Genomic DNA, 24930 nt, shown 5'->3' on the forward strand with positions numbered 1-24930 from the left:
TACACACACGATTTGACGTCCAAGTCAAAGGAGCAACACTTCCTCCTGGCAGACATGTGGAGAAGTTTTTCATCCATGTTTATTGTTTACTTTGAAGAAAAAGAAGAATCACAGTACAGGAAGTACAGTAGTGTGTGGTCAGGAGTTGAACTTAGTGACGGCAGGCCAGCCCGTGTGAAGTCGTATCCACTCAAAGTATTGCGCCACCTGCAGGCGACAACGGCAAAACATGAGTGGTCCCCTGGATAGCAGGCCCCGTGCATGCGTCTCACCTGAGTGTAAACTCCCGGGAAGCCAGGCTGACCGCATCGCTCGCCCCAGCTGACCACACCCCACAAGTAGGACACGCCCAGGTGGTCTTCGCACATCAGAGGACCGCCGCTGTCCCCTTGGCACGAGTCCACGTTGCCGTCCAGGTCACCTGCGCTCACACACATTTTCAAACACGCGCCGTCACGTGAACTTGTCGTGACTCACTCACCTGCACACATCATGCCTGGTCGAAAGCGATCCTGGTAGAACCTCTGACAGTCGTCAATGAGAGACACGTTGGCCCACCTTAGGACCTGGGAGGCTTTTCCCTCTGTAACACCACCAGTGAGCTTGTAGCGTTAATTCCCTCCAACACACACACACACACACACACACACACACACACACACACACACACACACACACACACACACACACACACACACACACACACACACACACACACACACACACACACACACACATTCTTGTATTTGTTACCTTCTTGAGACCTCTGAAAAATGCCTACCTCTTTAGGACCACCCTAATTTTTATAGATTTCACCACCAGGGGTGCAAATGAGATCTCTATTTTTTTTGTAATGTGCTCAAGGTCGATGACAAACGAGTCACAGACCACAGATGGCCCCTGTGCCGCACTTTGGGCAACCCAGCTGTAGAAGCTAACTGTTAATGGCCACTATAGTCTTAGTAGCGTAGTGTATTTGTTCATCCTATGGTCACATATGGGACGCGGGTTGTCTTATGTCAGCACCGGAAGTCGTAAAATCAGCTGTTCACCTGGCGTTCTTTTGGGGAGGATGTACAGGGAAGTCCTTCTTTAGCTTATCTGATCATATATTGCTGCCTTTGCAACTATCAATGTTTACTTTTGCATGCACATTAAATCAACAAAAAATCCTGACTTTGGATCAATGTTCACATACTCTAGTATTTGGCTCTAATTAGATGCAATGGTTTTCCGTATTTGGACCATGATTTCGGTCCTAACTTGTTCACTGGTCCTCATATGGAAGGTACTTTTCCTTGTTGATGTCTCAAGGAGGGTAGAAATACAAGATCTCACACACTCACACACACACACGCACACGCACATGCACGCACACGGTTGTATTTGTTACCTTCTTGAGACCTCTGAAAAATGCTTACCTCTTTAGGACCACCCTTTCTAGATATATAAAGATTTGTATTTACAACATTAATAATATATACATACTATGCAAATATATATTATAAATATTTTTTTAAATTAATTTTTTGTTTGTAATTGTTTTTTAATCTTCATTAATCACTTCAAGTTATTACAGTCTATATACATTTTTGTTTTTTTAAATACATTTTGGCCAAAGGGGGCGCATTTAAATTTTATACACACACTTGTTATTACATATGTTGGCCAGAGGGGGAGCACTTCAAATTTTTATACACACTTGTTATTTCATATGTTGACCAGATGGGGAGCACTTTTAAAACAGACACACAGTCAATTTGAAAAATCCCTCCTTTTTGGGACCACCCTAATTTTGGTAGATTTCACCACCAGGGGTGCAAATGAGACATTCTCTATTAGATGCAATGGTTTTCCATATTGGGACCAGGATTTATGTCCTAACTTGTTCACCGGTCCTCATATGGAAGGTACTTTTTCTTGTTGATGTCTCAAGAAGGGTAGAAATACAAGAACACACACGTAGATATGCAAGAACACACACACACACACACACACACACACACACACACACACACACACACACACACACACACACACACACACACACACACACACACACCTGCCATGCGCCCCCAACCAGAGATGCTACAGGTGTGATTGGGCTGGAAGAGCTGAGTGGACCAGGGGAGACAGGCGGGTCTCACAGCAGGGTTATCCTCCACACACTTGCCCTTCTCCTGCGGGAGGTCCTTGAGACGCAGCAGCGCTATGTCGTTCTCGTACGTGCGGGCTTTGTACCTGCGACACAACATTCATGCTTATATGCCAAAAAAGCGAGCAATTCAGGACGGCCGGCGTTACTTTGGGTGGATGATGACTTCGCCCACGGGAACGATGTCCGTCGTGTCCTGAGGCGTCAACTTCTTAAAGATGGAGAACTTCACGCGGAATGTTGAGGGGTTGGGCCTGGAGCAGCAAAGCCAAAGAAAAAGTGTCTATAGCAGAGGTCTTCCACATGGGTTCCGCAACCCCTATGGGGTCTAGAAAGGTACTGCAGGGGGGTTGTGACATCTTTGGCTGATGAGACTTTAAACATAAACTATTAATTATACTGTATCATTATATTAATGTAAGCGTTTAGGATAGCTAGCGATTAGCGCTCTAGTTGCCAGCTAGTTAATAGCAACACTACACTGTATTATTTGAATTACTTGTATTACGACACGTGACTTCTTCCCGCAAGTGAAAAATATTGGTGGTCAACCAGGCCAAGATGGTTTGGTTGACCAAGGGGCCAAGTACGCAAGGGTACTAAACCTTCCTTTTGAACAATTTCCCTTGTGGATCAATAAACTTTGTCTAAGTCTAAGTCTTAAGTATTCCTGTAAAAAGCTGATACGAGCAAAAAAAATCTAACCATACAATGGAATAGATCCCTAAAGTTGATCAAAAAAATATTTGTTGAGTGATATTAAAGATTACATGTCGGTGGCGTTCCCAGACATATCAACATTCTACACGACAAAACAGATGAAAACATGGAAAAGCATGGAGGTCTACAAATTCTTTGTGTGTTTCTGGGTCAAGGAAATTGGTATCAAGACTCTCCTGGATAAATATGCACAATCTTTGCTCAGGTAAGGTTGCATTTCATGATTTAACTTGGCGTCTAAGCAGCCATGTTTTTCCCGTCTTTATCAAAATATAACTATAGATGTCAACATTGTGTATGTGCTTAAATATTCATTTATAATTGCTGCCTTTGGTTTTGATTGATTGATTGATTGAAACTTTTATTAGTAGATTGCACAGTACAGTACATATTCCGTACAATTGACTACTAAATGGTAACACCTGAATAAGTTTTTCAACTTGTTTAAGTCGGGGTCCACGTAAATCAATTCATGGTAAAAGCCTAACTCTTTTAGGTTTTGCTCACATTTGCTTACTTTTAGTTAGACTCGCCGAATTGGTGCTTTTCGAAACACTCATAGCAAACGTGTTTTAAAAAAATACAAATAATATCAAGATAATACTTAAATGGTACATACTAAACATTGAATGGATATCAAACAAACATTTAATGAAGTGATCACTGCAAACTCATGCATTCTTCGACTCTGCTCCCTTGGAGTGTGTGCTACTTTTCTTCTTGATTACCTCTCGAGAAACTCTGGAGAAAGACTCAACCTTTTCGCAATTTGAACGGTTCGCACAGCCAAAAACAACGCAAGCAGAGGGCATTTTGCTTTTCTGTACCCAATAAGAACGGAGCGAGCTTGACCACCACGCTTTTTCACTGAGCCGGACGTGACATCATGTTAATCTTAGTTTTGCACAAGGTACTTTTAGGACCAGTTTAATATAAAACACAATTTTATACAGTATATATGAGTAACGGACCCGCTACACTTCTATAACAGTTTTGGGGTCTTGTACACAAGTTGCCTGCTAGCTAATAGTGGCGCTGTAGTGTCCATCTTCTTCCGCCTATTCGAGGTCGGGTCCCGGGGGCAGCAGCCTAAGCAGAGAAGCCCAGACTTCCCTCTCCCCAGCCACTTCGTCCAGCTCCTCCCGGGGGATCCAGAGGCATTCCCAGGCCAGCCGGGAGACATAGTCTTCCCAACGTGTCCTGGGTCTTGCCCGTGGCCTCCTACCGGTCGGATGTGCCCTAAAACACCTCCCTAGGGAGGCGTTCGGGTGGCATCCTGACCAGATGCCCGAACCACCTCATCTGGCTCCTCTCGATGTGGAGGAGCAGCAGATTTACTTTGAGCTCCTCCCGGATGACAGAGCTTCTCACCCTATCTCTAAGGGAGAGCCCCGCCACCCAGCGGAGGAAACTAATTTCGGCCTACTCAGTGGCCTTGTGGTTAGAGTGTCCGCCCTGAGATGGGTAGGTTGTGAGCAATGTTCCCTCTAATTTTTCATGTGTGTGAGCAAACGCAAAAACTCCCTGAGCATTCAGTGGAGCCCATGTGAGCGAGGTCAGACGTGCACACTGTGGCTACACCAGCAGCACACCTGTCCCAAACCTGACTAAATAACAAGTTCAATCTCCATCCATCCATCCATCCATTTACTACCGCTTGTCCCTTTCGGGGTCGCGGGGGGTGCTGGAGCCTATCTCAGCTGCATTCGGGCGGAAGGCGGGGTACCCCCTGGACAAGTCCCCACCTCATCGCAGGGCCAACACAGATAGACAGACAACATTCTCTTATTATTATTACCAAATGACAGCAGTCATTTCCATGAGGTTATTTTCTAATATAAGTGTTTAGGCCCACTTACAATGACAATAACAAAAAATATTGTTTTTCATTAACTGTGTACTTTTATTGTTTGTCTGGGTGGAGGTTCTGCTTTGGAAATAATTTGTACCCCTTTCAGACATTGCATTTAGTTCCCATTAAAACATTCACATGTTGCACAATGAGATGTAAGCAGGGGATCATGTGTACATTCCTGCAACGTCCTGTTTGTAAAAAATATATTTTTGTTAGTATTTATTTAATATACTAACAGCATTTCATGATTAATATTTAAAAATGAAGATTCCTAATAAATAACACTAGAATAAGCACACATTTGATTGGTAAATCATAGTGTAACGACCTGGAATGACACGTTATGTGTGGTGTTGGAGTTGTAAACGCATCACTGGCTAAGTGCCATATATGCATGTGTTGGCGCAAGTAAGAAAGAGCGAGCGGCTGCTATTGATATAACAAAGTTGCTTTTGGTCTGGTTTGTACTGCAGAAAATGACCAGTTTTGCTAGATATAATTTTTTTTACTAACGTTTTGGTGATGTGTTTATGGCCGACAATAAAGAGTTTTCCTCAGTAAAGTGATCGTTGGAATTCATGTCCTCAAAGCGTCTCGACAGACGTTACAATATTTGAACAATGATGACGAAAACTGTTTTCTCTGTCGTGTCCGTGTGTCGAAAATTGTTATGCGCTTATTTCTTTATTTGATTTTGTGCGCGGCATAGATTTGCCGTGCGCAGAGGACGCTTGAGCAGTGCGCAATTGCACAGGCGCGCACCTTAGAGGGAACGTTGGTTGTGAGTTCAAACCCCGGCCGAGTCATACCAAAGACTATAAAAATGGGACCCATTAGCTCCCTGCTCGGCACTCAGCATCAAGGGTTGGAATTGGGGGTTAAATCATCAAAAATGATTCCCGGGCGCGGCACCGCTGCTGTCCACTGCTGCCCACTGCTCCCCTCACCTCCCAGGCGGTGGAACAAGGGGATGGGTCAAATGCAGAGGACAAATTTCACCACACCTAGTGTGTGTGTGTGTGTGACAATCTGTCATGATCCATGGTCCGGATCATGTTTTTGTATTTTCTGTTAGTTTTGGACTCCCCTAGTTCCTGTTTGTGACACCTCTGAGTTTGGTTTGGTTGCCATGGCTGCTTATTGTTTTCACCTGCCTTTGGTGTTAAGGACGCTCACCTGTTTTTAATCAGTCATTATTTAAGCCTGCCTTTGCCAGTCAGTCGGCCTGGCGTCATTGTTTGCTTCATGCAACCTATCAATGTAAGTTTTCCCTTCTCTCTAGTTTATGCTAAGTGTTAGCTTCTATGTTTCCTGCGCTAAGTTTTTGCCTTAGCTTCCAGTGTGTTAGGCATGCTTGCCTTTGTTGTTTGCCTATTTTGTAAGTTGGATGATTTATGATAAATAAATAATTTCCTACCTCACGCTGTCGTCTGGAGTTGTCCGTTCTGCATTCCTGGGAGAACGACCCCGCATAAAGATGTGACCGCGATGTGACACAATCATTGGTACTTTAACTTAACTTGTACCCGTGATCTTGTCCTTTCGGTCATAACCCAAAGCTCATGACCATAGGTGAGGATGGGAACGTAGATCAACCGGTAAATTGAGAGCTTTGCCTTTCGGCTCAGCTCCTTAACCACAACGGATCGCTGTAGTGCACAATACAAAGGTGTCTTTTTGACACATCTCTCCAGCTGGCAGCGAGCGACTAACGCGCTAGTTGCCAGCTAGCAGTTAGCGCTCTATTCACCAGCTAGCGATTAGCACTCTAGTTGCCAGCTAGCGATTATCGCTCTTGTTGCCAGCTAATAATTAGCGCACTAGTTGTCAACTAGATATTAGCGGCGCCATACTTATTTAAATATCTCAGCTGATAACAAGTTACTTTTGAGGGTCCTTGGCCAAGAAAACGTTGAAGACACCCTGGTCTGTGTTGTTCGAGAAGAAACACAACATGTTTTGGCTCACTTGACACAGTGAGCCGCAGTGACGATCCAGCAGCCTCCGATGTACGTGCCACCGCAGTCCATCTTGCCGTTCTGCTCCAGGCCCACCTGCCACTGGATTTGGGTCTGCGGGGGGAGTCAGCACAAATGCGTCACTTTCCTGCCTCGGCGCTTGTGAGGACATCAGAGTGCAAACACACCCGATTGGCCGGAATCCCCCCGACCACTCGCTTGTATCGGCCGCCGCTCACACGATCCCTCACGCTGTCGTCTTCCGCAGCGGTGACGTTGGGGACGCCGCATTGCAGCTTGGACTCCAGATGTGCACGGCTGGCGCTGGTTTCTACGTACACACACACACACACATATACACACACACACACACACAAATGTGTTGCCGAGCAAAGGAGAAATATGCTAACGTGCTATCTGTCCAGAGGTATGCTAACCTGTCCTGGGAGAGATGTATTCTGAAGCAGACATGACACAGTTAATGTTAGCAAAGATTCTGGAAGGTTCTGGCGTGCCGTACCTGTGTTGGTAGGCCCTGCGCTCACTGCTTTTGCGCTCACTGCTTCTGCGCAACATAAAAATGGACGATGTATAAACATGCCTTCTACAAGGTCTTGTAAAGTGTGTGTGTTTCTCACTGGACGTCACGGCCTCATCTTCGCCGTCCAAACAGTCCACCTGTCCATCAGCTAAGGCGTCAGCGTGCACGCACACACCCGTCTTACAGCGGAAGGCGCTGCTCCTGCAACCTAGCGGGCGGAGCAAGTGACTATAAACGTGTTTGTGTGTGGATGTACAGTCGCGGTCAAAAGTTTACATACACTTGTGAAGGACATAATGTCATGGCTGTCTTGAGTTTCCAATCATTTCTACAACTCTTATTTTTCTGTGATAGAGTGATTGGAGCACATACTTGTTGGTCACAAAAAACATATTTTTGAATTTATTATGGGTCTACTGAAAATGTGACCAAAAATAAGAGTTGTAGAAGTTATTGGTAACTCAAGACAGCCATGACATTATGTTCTTTACAAGTGTATGTCAACTTTTGACCACGACTGTGTGCGTCTGGTTTACGTTTGCAGCACATCTCGTCGCTGCGGTCGCCACAGTCGTCCACGCCGTCGCAGGTGCGCTCGGTGGACACGCATTTCCCGTTAGCACACTTGAAGCCGCACTTGTCTCCTGAAAGGCAAGCGACCACGTTGAAGGTGGCGTTTGGCGTGCGATGCCGTCACACAAGTGCTGACCTGCGGGGGCGCTGGACTCGTTGTAGCACGTCACCATGGCAACCTTGTCCGTGATGCGGACGCTGTCGTGGATGACGCATTCGGCCAGCGAAGTCTCGAAGCCTTGACAGCGGACGCTGACGCAGCTGGTGGGAAACGCCGAGTGTACGCCTTCTTGGCTCAAAGTTGGGTAATCGAGCGATCCGGCAGACGAGGCGCCGCTGCGGACGCACCCGTGTTAGCATAAACGTGTTAGCGTCACTGTTAAAAAAAATAAAGTCATCTCACAGCATGTGGCCATGTTCCTTGCAGGCTACATTAGCGCTAGCCGTGTCCCACAGCTTCAAACACACAAGCAGGCGACGCCCACCGCTGGGACTCGCCGGCTCGGGGACGAAGAGCGAGACCATGCCAGTCTGAGGGTCCAAGGAGCTGGTGAACTTGGCTTGCTCTTCTGTACACACACACACACACACACATACACACACACATTGGCGACAAGCGGTAGGTAGACGACTTTGAGGGCATACCTGAGCACGTGTCTCCAAAGTGGGACATGGCGGTCTTCTTGTTGCGACACGCCAGCGCCATCACCTGACAACACAACCAAAGCACTTAGCCTAGCATAGGGATTCTCAAACTGTGGTACGCCGCCAAAGAAGTCTGTTAAAACATACTATATGCGGAGTATCGTTGTTGATGTTTCTGCATGGTGTGTAATGTTCCATATAAAGTTAAAGTTAAAGTACCACTGATACTAGGTGTGGTGAAATAACCCTCTGCATGTGACCCATCCCCTTGTTCCACCCCCTGGGAGGTGAGGGGAGCAATGAGCAGCAGTGGTGGCCGCGCTCGGGAATCATTGATGCTGAGTGCCAAGCAGGGAGGTAATGGGTGCCATTTTTATAGTTTTCGGTATGACTCGGCCGGGGTTTGAACTCACGACCTACCGCGGACACTCTAACCACAAGGCCACTGAGCAGGATACCTGTTAAATAAAACCTCTGCCTTGATTTTAATGAATACTTAGGCCTACTACGCTACAGTATTTTAATGTTGGTCATTATGGTGCTACTTGGAGAGGCAATTTTTTTTCTGAGGTGGTACTTGGTGAAAAATGTTTATTAACAAACATACTAACACGCTGACATCGCTAGCTTTACCTGGCAGTAGGAGCGGTAGAGGCGACTGTCCAGCCCACACACAGGAGTCATGTCCTCCGCAGGACACAAATACGGCGGCTTGCAGGAGCAATGACCTTCAATACAGCGCTCCCAGGGAGGACAGAACACCAAGTCACATGACGCACGCGTCGGCCTGAAAGCACAGCTTGTCACCTTGAGCGCACCCACGCACGCCAACAAGCACTATACTTACTTCTTGTGGAGACACGCCTCAGGACCCCTGAAGTCATCTTGCGGAGCCAAGTGGTCCGCATTCGCCGACTGCACACTTCTTAAGGCCTCCTGCTGGCAGACGACTTCATCACTTTATGTTTATCACACAATGATGACATGACTTATTGAGGCCATCTTGCTTTTACATCAAAACTACAACTCTGTCACTCAGGTCTTTGGACCTGACCCAAGTACTAGTCTCAGGATCCACAACCCCAGGGGTCGGCAACCTTTACCACTCAAAGAGCCATTTTGACCAGTTTCACAAATTAAAGAAAACAAAGGGAGCCACAAAACTCTTTTGAAATTTAAAATGAAATAACACTGCATACAAGGCTTTTTTTTGCTTTGTGCTATGTATAAACCAGGGGTTTCAAACACGCAGCCCGCTTAATATATCTTAATATGGAAATTAAATGTTAGTGCGGACCACGAGTTTTATATGAATGGCATATGAATAGCGCTTGACAGCAGCATACTTGCTAAACCTACCGCTTGACAGCGTCATACTTGCCAACCGTCCCGAATTCACCAGGAGATTCCCGAAATTTGAATCCACTTATCTCTCGAATGTCTGCTGACTCTTACCCATACAACAATAGCGCCCTCTATTACCATCATTGACAACGTAACAGTCCAGGTACATGTTGTGTGCAGCTTTTACTTGCTTACATGTGTGACAGCAAGGCATACTTGTTCCACAGCCATACAGGTTACACTGACGGTGGCGATATAAACAACTTTAACACTCTTTCTAATATGCGCCACACTGTGAACCCACACCAAACAAGAATGACAAACACATTTCGGGAGAACATCCACACCGTAACACAACATAAACACAACAGAACAAAATGCAGCCAGGGGCACTTGACTCCTCCTGGCTACATTATACCCCCCCCCCCCCCCCCCCCCACCTCCCTCCGTGCGTCGGTTTAGGTGGCCGGGGTTTGGTGGTAGCGGGGGTGTATAATGTAGCCCGGAGGAGTCAAGTGCCCCTGGCTGCATTTTGTTCTGTTGTGTTTATGTTGTGTTACGGTGTGGATGTTCTCCCGAAATGTGTTTGTCATTCTTGTTTGGTGTGGGTTCACAGTGTGGCGCATATTAGTAAGAGTGTTAAAGTTGTTTATATCGACACCGTCAGTGTAACCTGTATGGCTGTGGAAGTAGTATGCCTTGCTGTTACACATGTGTGCAAGCAGGAGCTGCACACACCATGCACTTTGACTGACACGTCGATACCGTTGCCTGTAGAGGGCGCTACACGCCGCATCATCACTGAATCCCCTTATTATAGCTGACAGGGTAAAGATTGGAGAATAATTGCCCCGGGAGATTACAGGGAGGGGCACTGAAATCCGGAAGACTCCCGGGTAAATCGGGAGGGTCGCCAAGTATGCAGTTGAGCCGCATCAGAGTGGTCAAAGAGCCGCATGCGGCTCCGGAGCCTCAGGTTGCCGACCCCTGCACTACCCTAACCCTTGTCTAACTATACTGGTCTTATTCCAATCCCAAGCCATAGTCCTTGTCCTATAGTGGTGGTTCTAAAAAGAAGCTTTACTCACCGTCTGTGAAGCCAACAAAAGAAGAAGAAGAAGAAGAAGAAGAGGAGACGGTCTCATCCTGACTTTGTCGCAGTCCTTGTTCCAGACTTCAGATGTTGTTTGTGATGACATCATCAGTCAATCATTAGTTGGTCACGTGAGCGCTGAACTAAGTAGACTGTTTGTTCTGGACCAGCAAACAAGTTACGATCCGCGCCGTATCTGTGGGAAGTCCTGGTCAGCATGCAGCAGGTGGCGCTAACACGCTGACATTTTTAGTCACTGCAACAGGATGACTTTAAAGATTTGCGTTTACTTTCATGAGATTAGAGAGAGATGCAGGGGCCAGGCACCAAATTCTGCCCCCATCCCACCTTAAATCCAGCGTTGTCGCCCCATACATGCACTAAAAAAATAATTATTGCATGGATTTGGTTGAAACCAGCTTTTTAAAACACTTGTAAAAACCTTAATTAGGTTTATGACTAACATCTGGATCAGGGATGTCAAACATGCGGTGACATCGGTGTAAAATTAAGCTGCATTTTTAAATGAAAGAAACTGCTGTTCTAAATGTGTCCACTAGATGTCACAATAGTAATTCTGTTAGGCAAGCAAATAGTTTGCTTGCCTAACAGGGAGCAAACTATTTGGGTGAGCAAGTATACCAAGCAGGAGGTACATGGTAAAGCGGGACTGTGACTCCTCCCCCTCGACACAATGTAAAACAAACAGGAGTAAAATAAACAATTGGTAACCCTACTTAAAATGCTGCATGAGACACTGCACATTGATATAGTTCTGTGAAAATTATTATGTTCTGTGCAAAAATTTTAAGCAAGTGAACAGTGCAATACTGTCAGTCTTTTAAGTTTTTATTTTTGGTTTGTTCACACATTGCATAGCTTTTATTTTTCTATCAATGCACAGTGATGCCTAGAAGGCAGGGAGTAACTCAACCCTCTTGAATAGTTTCTACCACAGTTTGTATGGTTTGTTGAGTTAGCACAGGATTAATATGTGGAAATGACAAATGAGGTCGTTGATCCATAGAAGAGTTTTCAACTACCTTGAAATGTTTTGTTAAGAGGATTATTTGTGATATGTATATTTTCAGAATGTGCTTGTTCTATTTTGGGCCAAAATCCATCTGAAGTATATAATAATAATAATAATAATAATATAAAATCCGCTACACCTCCCTGATACCGAAGTACATGTCAAACTACTTCCTTAACGTAAATGACCGCCATAACCACAACACCAGGGGGAGCTCCACTAACCACGTTAAACCCAGATTCCGAACTAACAAAGGTCTTAACTCATTCTCTTTCTATGCCACATCAATGTGGAATGCGCTCCCAACAGGTATAAAAGAAAGGGCATCTCTATCCTCCTTCAAAACCGCAATAAAAGTTCACCTCCAGGCAGCTACAACCCTAAACTAACACCCTCCCCGGATTGCTAATAATCAAATGTAAACAATCAAATGCAGATACTTTTTCTTTTGCCTTCTGATCTCTCTCTCTCTCTCTCTCTCTCTCTCTCTCTCTCTCTCTCTCTCTCTCTCTCTCTCTCTATGTCTACTACTTGATGTCCATATCCTCCCCCCCCCCCTCCACACCCCTGATTGTAAATAATGTAAATAATTCAATGTGATTAGCTTATGTGATGACTGTATTATGATGATAGTATATATGATAGTATATATCTGTATCATGAATCAATTTAAGTGGACCCCGACTTAAACAAGTTGAAAAACTTATTTGGGTGTTACCATTTAGTGGTCAATTGTACGGAATATGTACTTCACTGTGCAACCTACTAATAAAAGTCTCAATCAATCAATCAAAAAAAAAGTTGTCGTAGTTGTATTTTTAAGTTATTATGCCATAATTTTACCCGTCCGGCCCTCGTGGGAATAGATTTTTCTCCATGCGGCCCCCGGGCTAAAATGAGTTTCACAACCCTGATCTAGATAAACCCCCAAAATAATTAGTTTTTTTTTTTTTTTTTTACAAACAGGTGCCAACAAATTCAATATAAAGTGGCCTAAACATAAATTCAAATAATCATATAACCTGTCATTATTTACTTAAATGTGATTATACATCTGTCAAGTTTTCCTTTATTTCAGAGTGTAGTGAAAAGAATTGAGTTACATTTTATATAGTGCTTTTCTCTAGCCACTCAAAGCGGTTTATATAGTGAAACCCACTGTCTACATCTTTACATTCGAACCAGTGTGGATGGCCCTCAAGTTGCTGGCATGGCCGCTCTACCAACCGAGCCACGCCACCCCCTTAGCAGATTCATTTAGGATCATCATCAGTAGATAATATGAATAATTCATCAATATTGTGATTGTACCATTTCTCCTGTCTTTAAAAACGTGTAACTTTAACATTTAAACCTACTGAAATTGAATTAACTGGTAGAGTAAAAAAAAAGTCCAAAAACATGGCACATAGAAAATGACAACACAAAAAGGGACTGAGATTTTTTTTAAATCTAATTTTAGAAATATGCGTTTCGAGGGACAGCGCAACAAAACAATGTATAATTGTATTTAAAAATCGTGATGAGAAGATATGACTTTGAGTAACCTGATGTTTTTATTTTCTATTTTGTACGTTATGAAATACAAATGTAGTCGTACCTCAATTTACGAGTACCGAGCATCCTAAAGAGATGGTTCAGAAAGAAACTTTAAAATGGCCTGTAAAATAGAATCTGTGTAACATTTTGACCAAAGAACCACCATTACATGTTATGTAGACTACAAGGAAGTGTTTTAAATGTAGAAAAATATCTTATGCAAAACCTTTCACCGGGTCATGTATTGTTTTTTGTTCGTTATAATTGTCCTGTTTAAAGTCTATTTGTGTTTTTGCACTTCTCCCTTCTCGCAAAGAGGGTGCAGATTAATCTCACTTGCCTTTGATTAGTAACCAGGAGGCTCACCTGCTCTTGATTGCTAGTCAGAGGGCTTTATATAACGATATCACTGGTGACACGAATGTTTGGTGGCAGCCTGTTGATACATTGAGGGTTTTTTTCATGTCTTCTTTGTTTTAATGCTACGCTAAGTCTACCTTCAGCTCGCTGTGAGCTTCTAGCGGCACAACCTCTTTGTATTTCTCTTTGAATGCACCACTGTTATGGGAAATGAGATGCAAAAGTGAAACTTGTACATAACTTCTCTAATGCTGCCAGACACATTTAATATGTTTACCTGTCTTGTATCACTTCATCCTTGTTCCAAAATATTGGTTCTGTGTGGGAATACTTAGAGGCGAGCTTTGATGACATTATGACGTATGTATTGAGTGAAGTGAAGTTAGGTTTACTGCTATCCTATGAACCATTTTGCATTTTTGATAGGCGTGTAAGTATTCTTAGACATTCTTATATGATTTAAGCCACCTTAGTATTTAACTTTGGCAACTATATTAATTTTATAATAACATTTATGATGTCTTTAAAACTTCAAACTTTACAAAAGCCCAGTGGACCCTGTGCTTGGGGTCCCTGTACATCATCCCCACTACGATGCTGCTCGACAGATGATTGAGAAGCACAAAATGTTGGACGTGAATTTAATAAGAAGACATTTCAGACATTTAATAACATCCAGAGACACGAAAGGACTGAAAAAATGAGCATAAATAACAAGAAGGTGCCTTTTCTGTCCATTCATGCATAAAGCTGAAAAAATATGGCTTTTAGTTTCTATTGCACACTTTCAAACATCACAGCAGCTCCCTGCACAATCGCAGTACAGCGTTTGCGACCCCGCAACTTGACAGATTTTTAAATGAATTAATACATTTCTACCCTTAGAAAACATGCTTTTTTTCCCCTCGCAGAAAACATCATTCAATCCTTGGCGGTAATCCAATATTGGACAATACAGGTAAAATGTACAGTATACATGTTTCCCGCACACACTTTTTTGCATGTTACTGCTTGTTAATGCTGTTAATGCATGTTAATGCTTCACTGACCATGTTCGCTATGCATTGAGATGTCCCAAATGGTTCGATGGTCTTTAAATGCAACAAGTAAAAGTGACGCTGGTAGAGCTTAATAAATCCATCTGTTTATAAATGGAGAGAAAACTGTGTCTTTTTTGCAACCAAACAAAAATGGGTTTGCAAAAAATAAAATATAATAAATTGCAACCCAAAAAAAATGTAATTCAAATTAAGAAAATATATACTGTATATTCTTTCAAACAAAAATAACTTTTGGTTGCAAATATTTTTCTTTTGGATAAAAATAATTTTTTTGGTTGCTAAATTATTTTTTTGGTTACAACGAAACTTCAATCTTGTTGTAGGCCGCACCTCTTTTGAACAATATGTTGAATGCTTATTTTTTTAATTGGTCAGTATCGTCCACCCCTAGTCTTTGGTATTTTTTCCTCCAAATGATTTGCAACCAAAAAAAGATTTGCAACCCAAATTAAATGCATAACTAAAAAAACTTGTTTTTTTTAAATTATTTAAAAACGTGTTTGTTTTTTTCATTCTAAATACATTTTTTGGGGTTGCAAACCTTTTTTTTGTACGGTTGCATAAAAAGACACATAATCAATCCATTTTCATTCATAATCTCATATTATCAAGTAACAGTAAAGAGTACTTGTACATTTTATATGAATTATGAATGTGTGTGACATATTTAGGGCATTAACCTTTCGTTGTGAGCTGTACGTCAAAAATATAAATTTTTATGGGCTTCTCACTTGTTCACAGATTTTCGCCATTCGTGAAAAGTGGGAATCGACTGTAAAACATTCTATATTTGCTTCTTTTGTACAACATTTCAATGAAACCATGTTAGATTTAGGAGGTTTTGTAAAATGAAAGCAGTTTACTATTAGCTTACTTTTGCTGTTTAGCACCCAGTTAGGAAACTTAATTAAAAAAAAAAGAACAGAATGAGTTGAGCGTCACAACTGACTCAGCAAAATGTAATAAACAATTGTCAAACAATGTGAAAAAAAAACATTAAAAACATTTTTTTTTTTAGTTACAGCCTTAGCTTGGTGGTTGATAGCATTCGCAGCTAACGCTTCATTTTTAAATAAATCACTTAATTCATCAATGAATGAATGGCATTAGTGAGTTAAATAAAAGGGGCTTATCCCACCAAATTAATGGGCTTTTAATATTGGATCCTAAGTTTAATTTATTAGAACCCATCCATCCATTTCCTACTGCTTGTATAAATACTCCACAAATCTGCTTTCTTCTTCTCTTGGTCCAACGCTCCACACCTACTCTTTTTTTTAGGTCATTAGCTCTCAGAAAAACAAAAATGTTCCTATTGCTGCTCTACTCCGGTTTAAATACGCAAAAAACTAATTAAACACTTCCTGGGAGCCACCAAGCTCATCATATGCTATTTCCATATCATATACAACAAGATTACAATATTAGAAATCTATACTATATGTACGAAAACTTATAAATAGGAAAATACCCCTTTTAAGGAACAAACAAATTAATAAATCAATGAACAAACAAATTGATACATTATTGAACAAAAGAAGGAATGATGGAGTGTTTCAAGGAACATACAAGCAGGTGATTTTTCTCTGGTTGGTTTTTAAGGCTTTCAATGCACCCAAAATAAGAATCTAAACTTTGGTCATTTTTAAATAAGGCCAAACAATAACAATATTACAAATAATATTAACAGAGGAAATCCTACATAAAGAGGTAGAAGGGTGAAAGAAAAGCCACTTTTGAAGTCACAAAAGGTACAAAGTGCTTGCTGTTACTGTGGAGACTATTTAAACTGGACAGACTGTTGCTAGGTGCAGCCATAATGTAGCATGGCTGCTAATCAAATCAAAGTATGTGTGTGATTGATGAACAGCGCAGGAATAAAAGACAACACACACACACACCCACAGACACACACACGCACACCTTGGCAACTGTGGGCGGTGACTATTATGGGGTGGCGGCAGCAGCAGGCGAGCCTTTGAGGCTGTGGAGGGCAGCGTGGATCCTGAAGTGCAGTCTGGACTCCATAGAGTAGTCCTTGTATTTACTCCTGACAACAACCACAAAAATAACCACATCAACTTACGGCCACACAACAGAACTTTCCTGAACTTACTTGGCGTTTTCCATGAAGACGGCGGCCTTGCTCACATCACCCTGTTTCTGGTAGAGCAGACCCAGCTCGTACAGCGTGAAGGGAACCAGGTAATGATCGTAGCGGATGCGACTCTCACTGCAAGGACACTTCCTCTAAACCTGACTTCTCTTTTTGACCCTGGGTTTGTGTGTGTGTGTGTGTGCTACCTGGACAGGACCTGTGTGAAGCAGAGTTCTGCCTGCAGGGGGCGGTCCAGATGTTTGAGACAAAGACCCTTCAGCATCTGGACCAGACAGCTGTCGTCCATGTGGAACTCTGACACCTCTGGAGGGTACGGGGGGAGCCAAGCGGTCAGGACAATGACATCCAGCAGGGAGAACTCACCCGAGTCACTCACGGGGGTCACGTTTGAGCTGCTCCTCCGCCGTCTCTATGGTAACCAGCAGCGCCTCCGTGTAGTCCGCCCTCCTTCCCACGATGGCGAAGCCGTTCCAAACATACATCATCTCCTGCAAGAGGGAAGGGGGGGCGAACCCAACATGTGAACACGGGCACTTGATGTGTCGTCTCAAAGGAAGTCAGGCGTGTTTCCTACCAGAGCAGGAAGCACCAGCGGGACTGGCGTAGCAGCCTTGTAGCGGCGAGACTTCCTCACTGCAAACTTCTCTGTGGGGATGGACTTCCCTGCTAGGCGCTGCTTGAGCCCCTCCACCTGCCTACACACACACGTCAGTCAAACCTGTTCCCGGTTCAATACGTGTGATCGGCACGCACCTGAAGAGCTCCACTACGTCTTCACCAGTATTCTTCAGGTCTTCCGCTGACATCATGCTGAGGATGGCGGCCTTCTGGTACACGTAGATGGCCTGCGAGAGGGAAATCGACAAGCCAGCGTGTCTCCCTGCTGTGTACCGAAGCCTCGGATCTCACCTTGGACCAGCGGCTCTCGCGACACAACATGTCGGCGTAGCGATACGCCTGCAGCCAGTCCTGCTGGTACGAGTGCGTCCACATGAGCTCCCAGTAGCACAAGTGGTGGATCTGCTTCCACTCTTGCTGGCTGCTCACACACTCCTTGTACCCCACGCATGCCTGCAACACAAAAACACGTCAGACCCTTATTGCATCCACCTTTCAAGAGTCCAAGACCTTCTCCAAGTGTCCTCGCAGTGCGGCCAGCCGAGCTGAGTAGAACTGGATGATGGAGCCCTAGAAGAGGTCACGTGCACGTCAGCCAAAGTGCGCAGTTGGTTGTCGCACGAGGAGCATGGATGCCTTACTTTAGGGTACTTGTGAAGGTAAGGCTCCAGCAAAGCCTCCGCCTCCACCAGGTTTCCCTCGCCGCTTCCTGTACGATATTTTAGTCACACACCAAGTCAACACACACACTCAGAAATACATAAATGCATGTATGCACATTACATGTACAAAAGTATGTGTGTATGTGTATACAGTGGAACCTCGATATACCAACCCCTCTATTTGCAAACATTTCGATGGAGCTGAATATGACTCAGTTTGCGAATCATGTCTTTGTGTACAAATTTATTCATGTCTTGTCCCGCCTGCAGGCAAAAAGCAGGGCGTAGTATTTTTAGGGAGGCTGAGCCCTCAAGGGTTGGGATTGGGGTTTAAATCACCAAAAATGATTCCCAGGCGCGGCCATCGCTGCTGCTCACTGCTCCCCTCACCTCCCAGGGGGTGAGGGTGATGGGTCAAATGCAGAGGATAATCTCACCACACCTAGTGTGTGTGTGAAAATCATTGGTAGTTCAAGTTTAACGTCACTTGCTGCGCAGTACAGTACACTACTCGTCACTTCTCAGCGTGTGTGCCTTTTCTGTGTTTTCTTGCCTTTTGACAAGTTTTGTCCATTTTGCTAACTCAATATGAATCCTCAACGTGGAAAGAAGGAGGGAATCGCTGTGGAGTTTAAAAAAAAAAAGACTATTTGCAGGCAGTACATTAATGGCGCTCACAAGCAGGGATGTATACGTTATGATTTTATTGATACGAATATCGATATTCCTTATCAATACCGGTATTCATCGGTACAATATGTAATATGTGGAAATAAAGATGTAAAAAAAAAAATTTCTATTAGCATTTTTATTGGCAGTGTTTCTATTCATTACAATTACACTCAGTATATACTCAGTATAAAAATAGTAGTAATAAAACAATAAATAATAAAGTAAAACAATATTATTGTATGGTATTCATGTTTATTTACAGACCTTTAACATGATATCTCATATCAACTATACAATATAAATCAACACAATCAATTATCATGGTAAGTGGGTGTGCATTTCCTAGGAATTGTTATTCATGTTTATGGTGCGCACAGACCCATTTGAGTGACAGACTGAAAGCCATAGACATATATGTGTCTGTGTCATGTGTGTATTATATAAATAAAAAGACCACCTTTTTTGTGTCGATTAATATTGGCCTGTGGATTACTGGATCGCATAGAGCAGAGGTGTCAAACGTATGGCCCGTGGGCTGTATGAGGCCCGCAAACAGGTTTAATCCGGCCTGCAAGATGAGTTTGACAAGTATAAAAATGAGCTGCAATTTTTTAATGAAAAAAATTGCTGTTCTAAATGTGTCTACTGGATATATAAATATATATATATAAATATATATACATAGCAATTCAAGTGTAATTTACGTCACACATCACAATGTTTTAAGATGACGTGTAAACTGACTTTAAGCGCCCTCTGGATTGGCTGCCGCTACTCCAATCAGCGCAGGTGCAAGCAATCAGCTGCTCCTGTTGTGGCTGGCGGCAGACTGATGCTGTAGCGACACACAATACCTTCTTTCAATATACTGAGACAGAGTCTAAGTTCTATTGTGTTCTTCATGGTGTTTTTGAAACTGTTCGATTTTTTTCCTGCAAATTTTTAACTAACTTGAAGTGTTTTGCCAAGAGGATTAGTTGTACTATGTACATTTTGAGAATGTGCTTGTTCTTTTTTTGGCCAAAGTAAAACAAAAATAATTTCATGATTTTATCAGTCGGGCCCTCGTGGGAATAGATTTTCCTCCATGCGGCCCCTGAGCTAAAATGAGTTTGACACCCCTGGCTTAGAGGATGGACGGGTTGATAAAGCGCACTGTAGTGGCGGTCCTAAGTGGCGTTCACTTCAATCTGGCACTAACTCTTGTTAGCTTGCGTGACTTTTGGGACTAGGAGGAAATATTGTTGTGTTCCAAACTTTTGGGTGGTGTTGCTTCCTTATTTGTGATCATTCCAAGCTGATTATCATTTACCCGTACATATTAGCGGCACCTGAACTGAATATGAGAGCGTGTCATAATGACAACGGTCAGCTGGATAAAAAAAATACAGATTGCAGTATTATTAATCCAAAATATTAACAGTTGTCCGAAACATCGCTACTCACAAGTTTAGAAGAATCGAGAAAGCAGGCTTTGTACCACAGCAAGTTGTAATTGTAATGAGAGTAAACTTTTCTGAAAAATATACCAAAGCAGACTTATTTCACAACAGAGGAGAAGCGATACCTCTCATTCAGTATGGCTTCTTCCAAGGCCCCTCCTACCGATCCCTACCTTCTCTCCCACTGTCTGTCTGCTCCTCTCGTGTCAGCTCCTCTTTCCCTGATGTTAACGTAAGTGTTTTTTACTTTTTTAAATGTTTATTATTGTCACAATATGATTGTTAAAGTTAGAGACTTTTGTGATTTTTGTGATTTCTGATCGTTAGTGAGGGCACCAAAGGGACTTCTATGTGTGCGTGCGTGTTGACAGAACAGCGCAGAGGACAGCAGCTTGTTGTATTAGTTTGTTAATAAAGAGAAACTTGATCCATCACCCCCTTGTTATGTTTGTTTAATATGAAGAACTGTATCTTTAGTTTGTGTTCGAAGTGTAATAGTTTTCACTAATATATGGACTTTTGTCAAGGCTGGAACCCATTATTCATATTGACATTGTTTCTTATGGATACATTTGCTTCACTCTACGAACTTCTCTATTTACAAACCCTGTTTAAGAACCAATTACAGTGAGTTCGTAAATCGAGGTTCCACTGTATATATACACACACATGTTTATAAATACAATATAAGTGCATGTTTGGGTGTGTATTTTTTTTATATATTGTATCTAATATATATATATATATATATATATATATATATATATATATATATATATATATATATATATATATATATATATATAAATATATATCAGTGGCGTGCAGTCACTAGAGGCAGGGGAGGCACGGCCTCACCTGCCATCATGGAAAGAAAAAAAAAAGTAAAAAGAAAAAAAAAAAAATTAAATTGTTATATGTATCCAGTGATTATACTAAAGTTATTTTCCATTTAACTTCACCAGTTTTAGATTATTTTTATTTTTACATTTGCCGTTCAAATACTGAGAAGAGACGGTGAGGTGATCAGCAGCCAGTTGAGGCACGTCACTGCGTTGTGCCTCAACATGGATTGCGCAATGACTCGGCTAACTACTGGCCTGCTGTGCAGTGAGACTGTATTGCTATATGAATTATATTATACATTTCCATAGTTTAGTTAGCTGAGGTATATAATGTACAGTGTAATTTGTCAACAACGGTATGTGTGTAACGTATTTCTTGTGCTGAGCGATCATAAAACTGGAGGCTCGTCTCATAACCCCGCCTCCTGGTGCCAAGCACCTCCGCCGCAGAATGCACCGCCCGACGGGAGCGCCGCGGCCACACCAACCAAAGCCCACACACAAACCCTCCACGTGCAAGACCGAATCCACCCAAAAAAAGTCACTTAACAAGAAGCCAAAAAGTGCACAAACAACAATGCTCGCGCTGGAGAAGCCACGAACGACCGCAGGGACACAACATTAAGTACACTTGCAGACTGCAGCACGGATTTCATATTTCATTCATTCACAACTCTTCCAACACGAACACCACTGTTCCCGCACTTATTAATAAAGGTAAAACCATAATAACGTTTTTTTTATTAAATGTGCTTTTTTGTGTGCTACAGTTTGTAAGTGTAAAGTTAAAGTTAAGTTAAAGTACCAATGATTGTCACACACACACTAGGTGTGGTGAAATCTGTCCCCTGCATTTGACCCATTCCCTTGTTCACCCCCTGGGAGGTGAGGGGAGCAGTGGGCAGCAGCGGCGCCGCGCCCGGGAATAATTTCTGGTGATTTAACCCCCAATTCCAACCCTTGATGCTGAGTGCCAAGCAGGGAAGAATGCTGGTATGAGCTTTTAAACATAACCCGTTAACTGCTGCCAATCACATGGTGAATAAGATACTATTTAGGGTTCATATGTTTGTAAATCTGACTGTGATGATGCAGTGCCTCACCAGACATTAACCTCACCGCACGCCACTGATATATATATATATATATATTGTAATATAATATATATATATATATATATATATATATATATATATATATAAAATACATGTATACTATAAATAAAATATGCTATGTATATATATTATACTATATATATATATATATATATATATACATACATATACACACGTACCCAGCACCAGGCAGACGTAAGTGTGGTAGAAGAGCAGAGTGAGGGTACACAGAATGGAGCGCAAACCACAGATGGACGTTCCGTCTCTCAGTTGGGACAACCCAAAGTTCTGTTGGAATATTTGTGTCTTGTCAGTTATCTACACGCACGTGCACATGACCATTAGTGCATGTCAACTTGCCCTGTTTCCAGAGAAGCCCATGAACTCCAGTAATCTCAGGATCCTCTGCGGCAGAAGTGACAGCATCTGATGGACAACACATTTTACTTTGACAACAACATCAAAAACAACAACAGTGATGCTTTTCACATCATCCCTGCTCTGGAAAAACACCCACCAGGTTGAAAGAGCCAATACCCAGCTTGACTCCGCCTTCAAACTGCCTGAGTGAATCTGATTGGCCGCTTAAGTCCTGAGCAACGTTCAGCACGTTGAGACAGTCCCTGAGACAGGAAGTCAGACACCATGAAAACATGACAGAGAAGAAAAATAAGAGAAAGACACTAACTTGTAAATTTGGTAGCTGGTTCTTATATTTATGCCACCTTTGATGAAACTGATCATGTTCTCGTCCTGCAAAAAAAGAACATTATAGTGATGTGACGGCGGCGTCGTGGCGGCGGCACCACGTCACCTGCACGAAGGTCAGCGTGGCTTTTTGCAGCAAACACTCGGCATAGCAGAGCTCAGCGTGCATCTCCTCTGAGGATGAAAAGAAGACGCCATCGCTTCACATGGGGTCAGCTGGGGGGATGAGGGGGGCAGGGACTGTGGACGTGCCTTGTGCATATACCTTCCTGGAAGTTGGACTGCTTGCTGATCAGACTGGCCAGGGAACCAACCATCGAGGTCTTCTTGCGAAACCTGAATGTAACACAGTGCAAGGTTCACAGTGCCCCCCCCCCACAAGGTTACAGTAAATGTGTGTGGTCAATCTGACCTTTGACAAGTGTGTAATGCCTCCTTGATTGTCGCCATGGCGATTTGGATGTCTGTGTGCTCAAAAGTCATGGCGGCCTGCATCACCAAGATGCTGCTGTAGCCTAATGCGTGGTACATGCTGTCTCGCCACCTACGCATGTACACACACACACACGTTATACAGCAGACTGACACAGCAGTATGATGGCTGCCATGTTGCCATGGTTACCATGAATTGATTTACGTGGACCCCGACTTAAACAAGTTGAAAAACTTATTCGAGTGTTACCATTTAGTGGTCAATTGTACGGAATATGTACTGTACTGTGCGAACTACTAATAAAAGTTTCAATCAATCAATCAAACCATGGCTTTAGGAGGTTCAGAGCTTCTGAGAACTTGTCGTTGAGGACCAAGTTGAGGGCACATTGAGTCTCCTGGATGGCAGACTGCAGGTCCATGTGACAGGCCCTGCATACACACACACACACACACTGAAGTGATGGCCGTGCACACAGGAAGTGATAGTGTGTGGAGTGTTACTTACACAGGAATGTGGTCGTAAGCATCCTCAAAACAGTCCTGCACAGAAATACGCTGGTGTCAGTCACCATGGTGACTTTATTGTTACTGTGGGTGTGTGTGCATTCCCAGGAAAGCTAATTATAGCAATCACTTGCATAACAGCTCCAACACACACCCTGGCAATGACCTCTGACCTTAAAACCTTACCTCTGTCAATCACAATTGCTGGACACTTACTCCTTTTACACTTTCCTGCTGTGGTACACATTCCCTAAATTCCAGACTACTGCTGCTAAACCTGCCGCATCAGCACATCCACGCAGACACAATGGACGCTCACAGCACCGCAAACATGGCGGACTGCGGCTCAGGAGCGCTGGTCAAAAAGAGAGGAAATAGGATCTACGTGTGCGGCCTGCCAGAGTATCAGGTGTCCATCAATTAGTCAGGCCGGTTCTGTGGGATATCATCTTTAAAGACACAAGACCTGCCCAAAAGCTTCCAGTAGGACCTGGGCGCGATAGAGGTAAAAAAGTGAGTGACAGCGCCACCCCAAAAATCGGATTGTGGGGACTACAGCTGCCCAGGTGGGCCAAAAGTGAGTTTTTTTCCCCATGGGGCCCAGAATTCCTATTGGCACCCCTATCTATGGGGATTTTTTGGGTGACAAACCAGAATTCCCATGACATTCGAACTCCACATCTCCTTTTAGGACCTCTGCATCTTCCAAAGCAAGACAAGAATCCAGCCAAGGAATGATAAACCAGGAAGTGTGGGGGTGTCGTGACAAAGCGCACGCAGAAAACGAACAAATATTCTCGTCGATCAAGTCTTACCTCGTCCTCGGCGCGCGCTCCGTTGTCTTCGTGGACCACGTCCGTTCTCCCGCCCTCCATCACGTCCGCAGATAGACACACTTGCGGTTCAGTCTGCTCCTCCAGCAGCTCATTTCTA

General features: G+C 43.2%; 2 protein-coding genes across 3 annotated transcripts; both read right to left on the minus strand.

Moving 5' to 3' along the window:
* Window positions 1-43: 43 nt before the first annotated feature.
* cfi (complement factor I) lies at window positions 44-10995 on the minus strand. The gene is made up of 17 exons (XM_062065498.1): window positions 10880-10995; window positions 9295-9383; window positions 9081-9234; window positions 8448-8511; window positions 8206-8371; window positions 7939-8138; window positions 7766-7873; window positions 7327-7437; window positions 7209-7253; window positions 7126-7146; window positions 6877-7019; window positions 6699-6802; window positions 2305-2409; window positions 2063-2241; window positions 482-583; window positions 273-421; window positions 44-207 (listed from the first exon to the last, which is right to left on the minus strand). Exons 1-17 carry the CDS (start codon window positions 10991-10993, stop codon window positions 139-141), a joined length of 1923 nt encoding a protein of 640 aa, XP_061921482.1. The 5' UTR covers window positions 10994-10995; the 3' UTR covers window positions 44-138.
* Window positions 10996-14443: 3448 nt separating this feature from the next.
* On the minus strand, window positions 14444-24926 carry LOC133661927 (tetratricopeptide repeat protein 39B). 2 transcript variants are annotated; one of them, XM_062065501.1, is made up of 19 exons: window positions 24813-24926; window positions 23999-24033; window positions 23818-23922; window positions 23471-23602; window positions 23324-23394; window positions 23165-23232; window positions 23039-23103; window positions 22868-22973; window positions 22711-22776; window positions 22530-22638; window positions 18256-18323; window positions 18125-18184; window positions 17906-18067; window positions 17750-17841; window positions 17571-17691; window positions 17373-17484; window positions 17182-17299; window positions 16994-17110; window positions 14444-16927 (listed from the first exon to the last, which is right to left on the minus strand). In XM_062065501.1, the coding sequence occupies exons 1-19, from the start codon at window positions 24870-24872 to the stop codon at window positions 16825-16827; spliced, it is 1770 nt and encodes a 589-aa protein (XP_061921485.1). In that variant the 5' UTR covers window positions 24873-24926; the 3' UTR covers window positions 14444-16824. The 2 variants fall into 2 exon arrangements, with proteins under 2 accessions (XP_061921485.1, XP_061921486.1); XM_062065502.1 differs by lacking the exon at window positions 14444-16927 and having other exon boundaries at window positions 17193-17299.
* Between the last annotated feature and the right edge of the window lie 4 nt (window positions 24927-24930).

This window comes from Entelurus aequoreus, linkage group LG12, assembly GCF_033978785.1.
Source record: "Entelurus aequoreus isolate RoL-2023_Sb linkage group LG12, RoL_Eaeq_v1.1, whole genome shotgun sequence".
NCBI lineage: Eukaryota > Metazoa > Chordata > Actinopteri > Syngnathiformes > Syngnathidae > Entelurus > Entelurus aequoreus.

Excerpts from the sequence above, each read along its gene's own strand:
- LOC133661927 (XM_062065501.1), bottom strand. The coding sequence starts at position 24,872 with ATGGAGGGCGGGAGAACGGACGTGGTCCACGAAGACAACGGAGCGCGC. Across the intron at positions 24,034-24,812 it reads GAGCGCGCGCCGAGGACGAG|GACTGTTTTGAGGATGCTTA; the intron begins GTAAGACTTGAT and ends ATTTCTGTGCAG. Across the intron at positions 18,185-18,255 it reads ACCTTCACAAGTACCCTAAA|GGCTCCATCATCCAGTTCTA; the intron begins GTAAGGCATCCA and ends GACCTCTTCTAG.
- cfi (XM_062065498.1), bottom strand. The coding sequence starts at position 10,993 with ATGATGTCATCACAAACAACATCTGAAGTCTGGAACAAGGACTGCGAC. Across the intron at positions 9,384-10,879 it reads TTTTGTTGGCTTCACAGACG|GAGGCCTTAAGAAGTGTGCA; the intron begins GTGAGTAAAGCT and ends GTCTGCCAGCAG. Across the intron at positions 2,242-2,304 it reads GAAGTCATCATCCACCCAAA|GTACAAAGCCCGCACGTACG; the intron begins GTAACGCCGGCC and ends GTTGTGTCGCAG.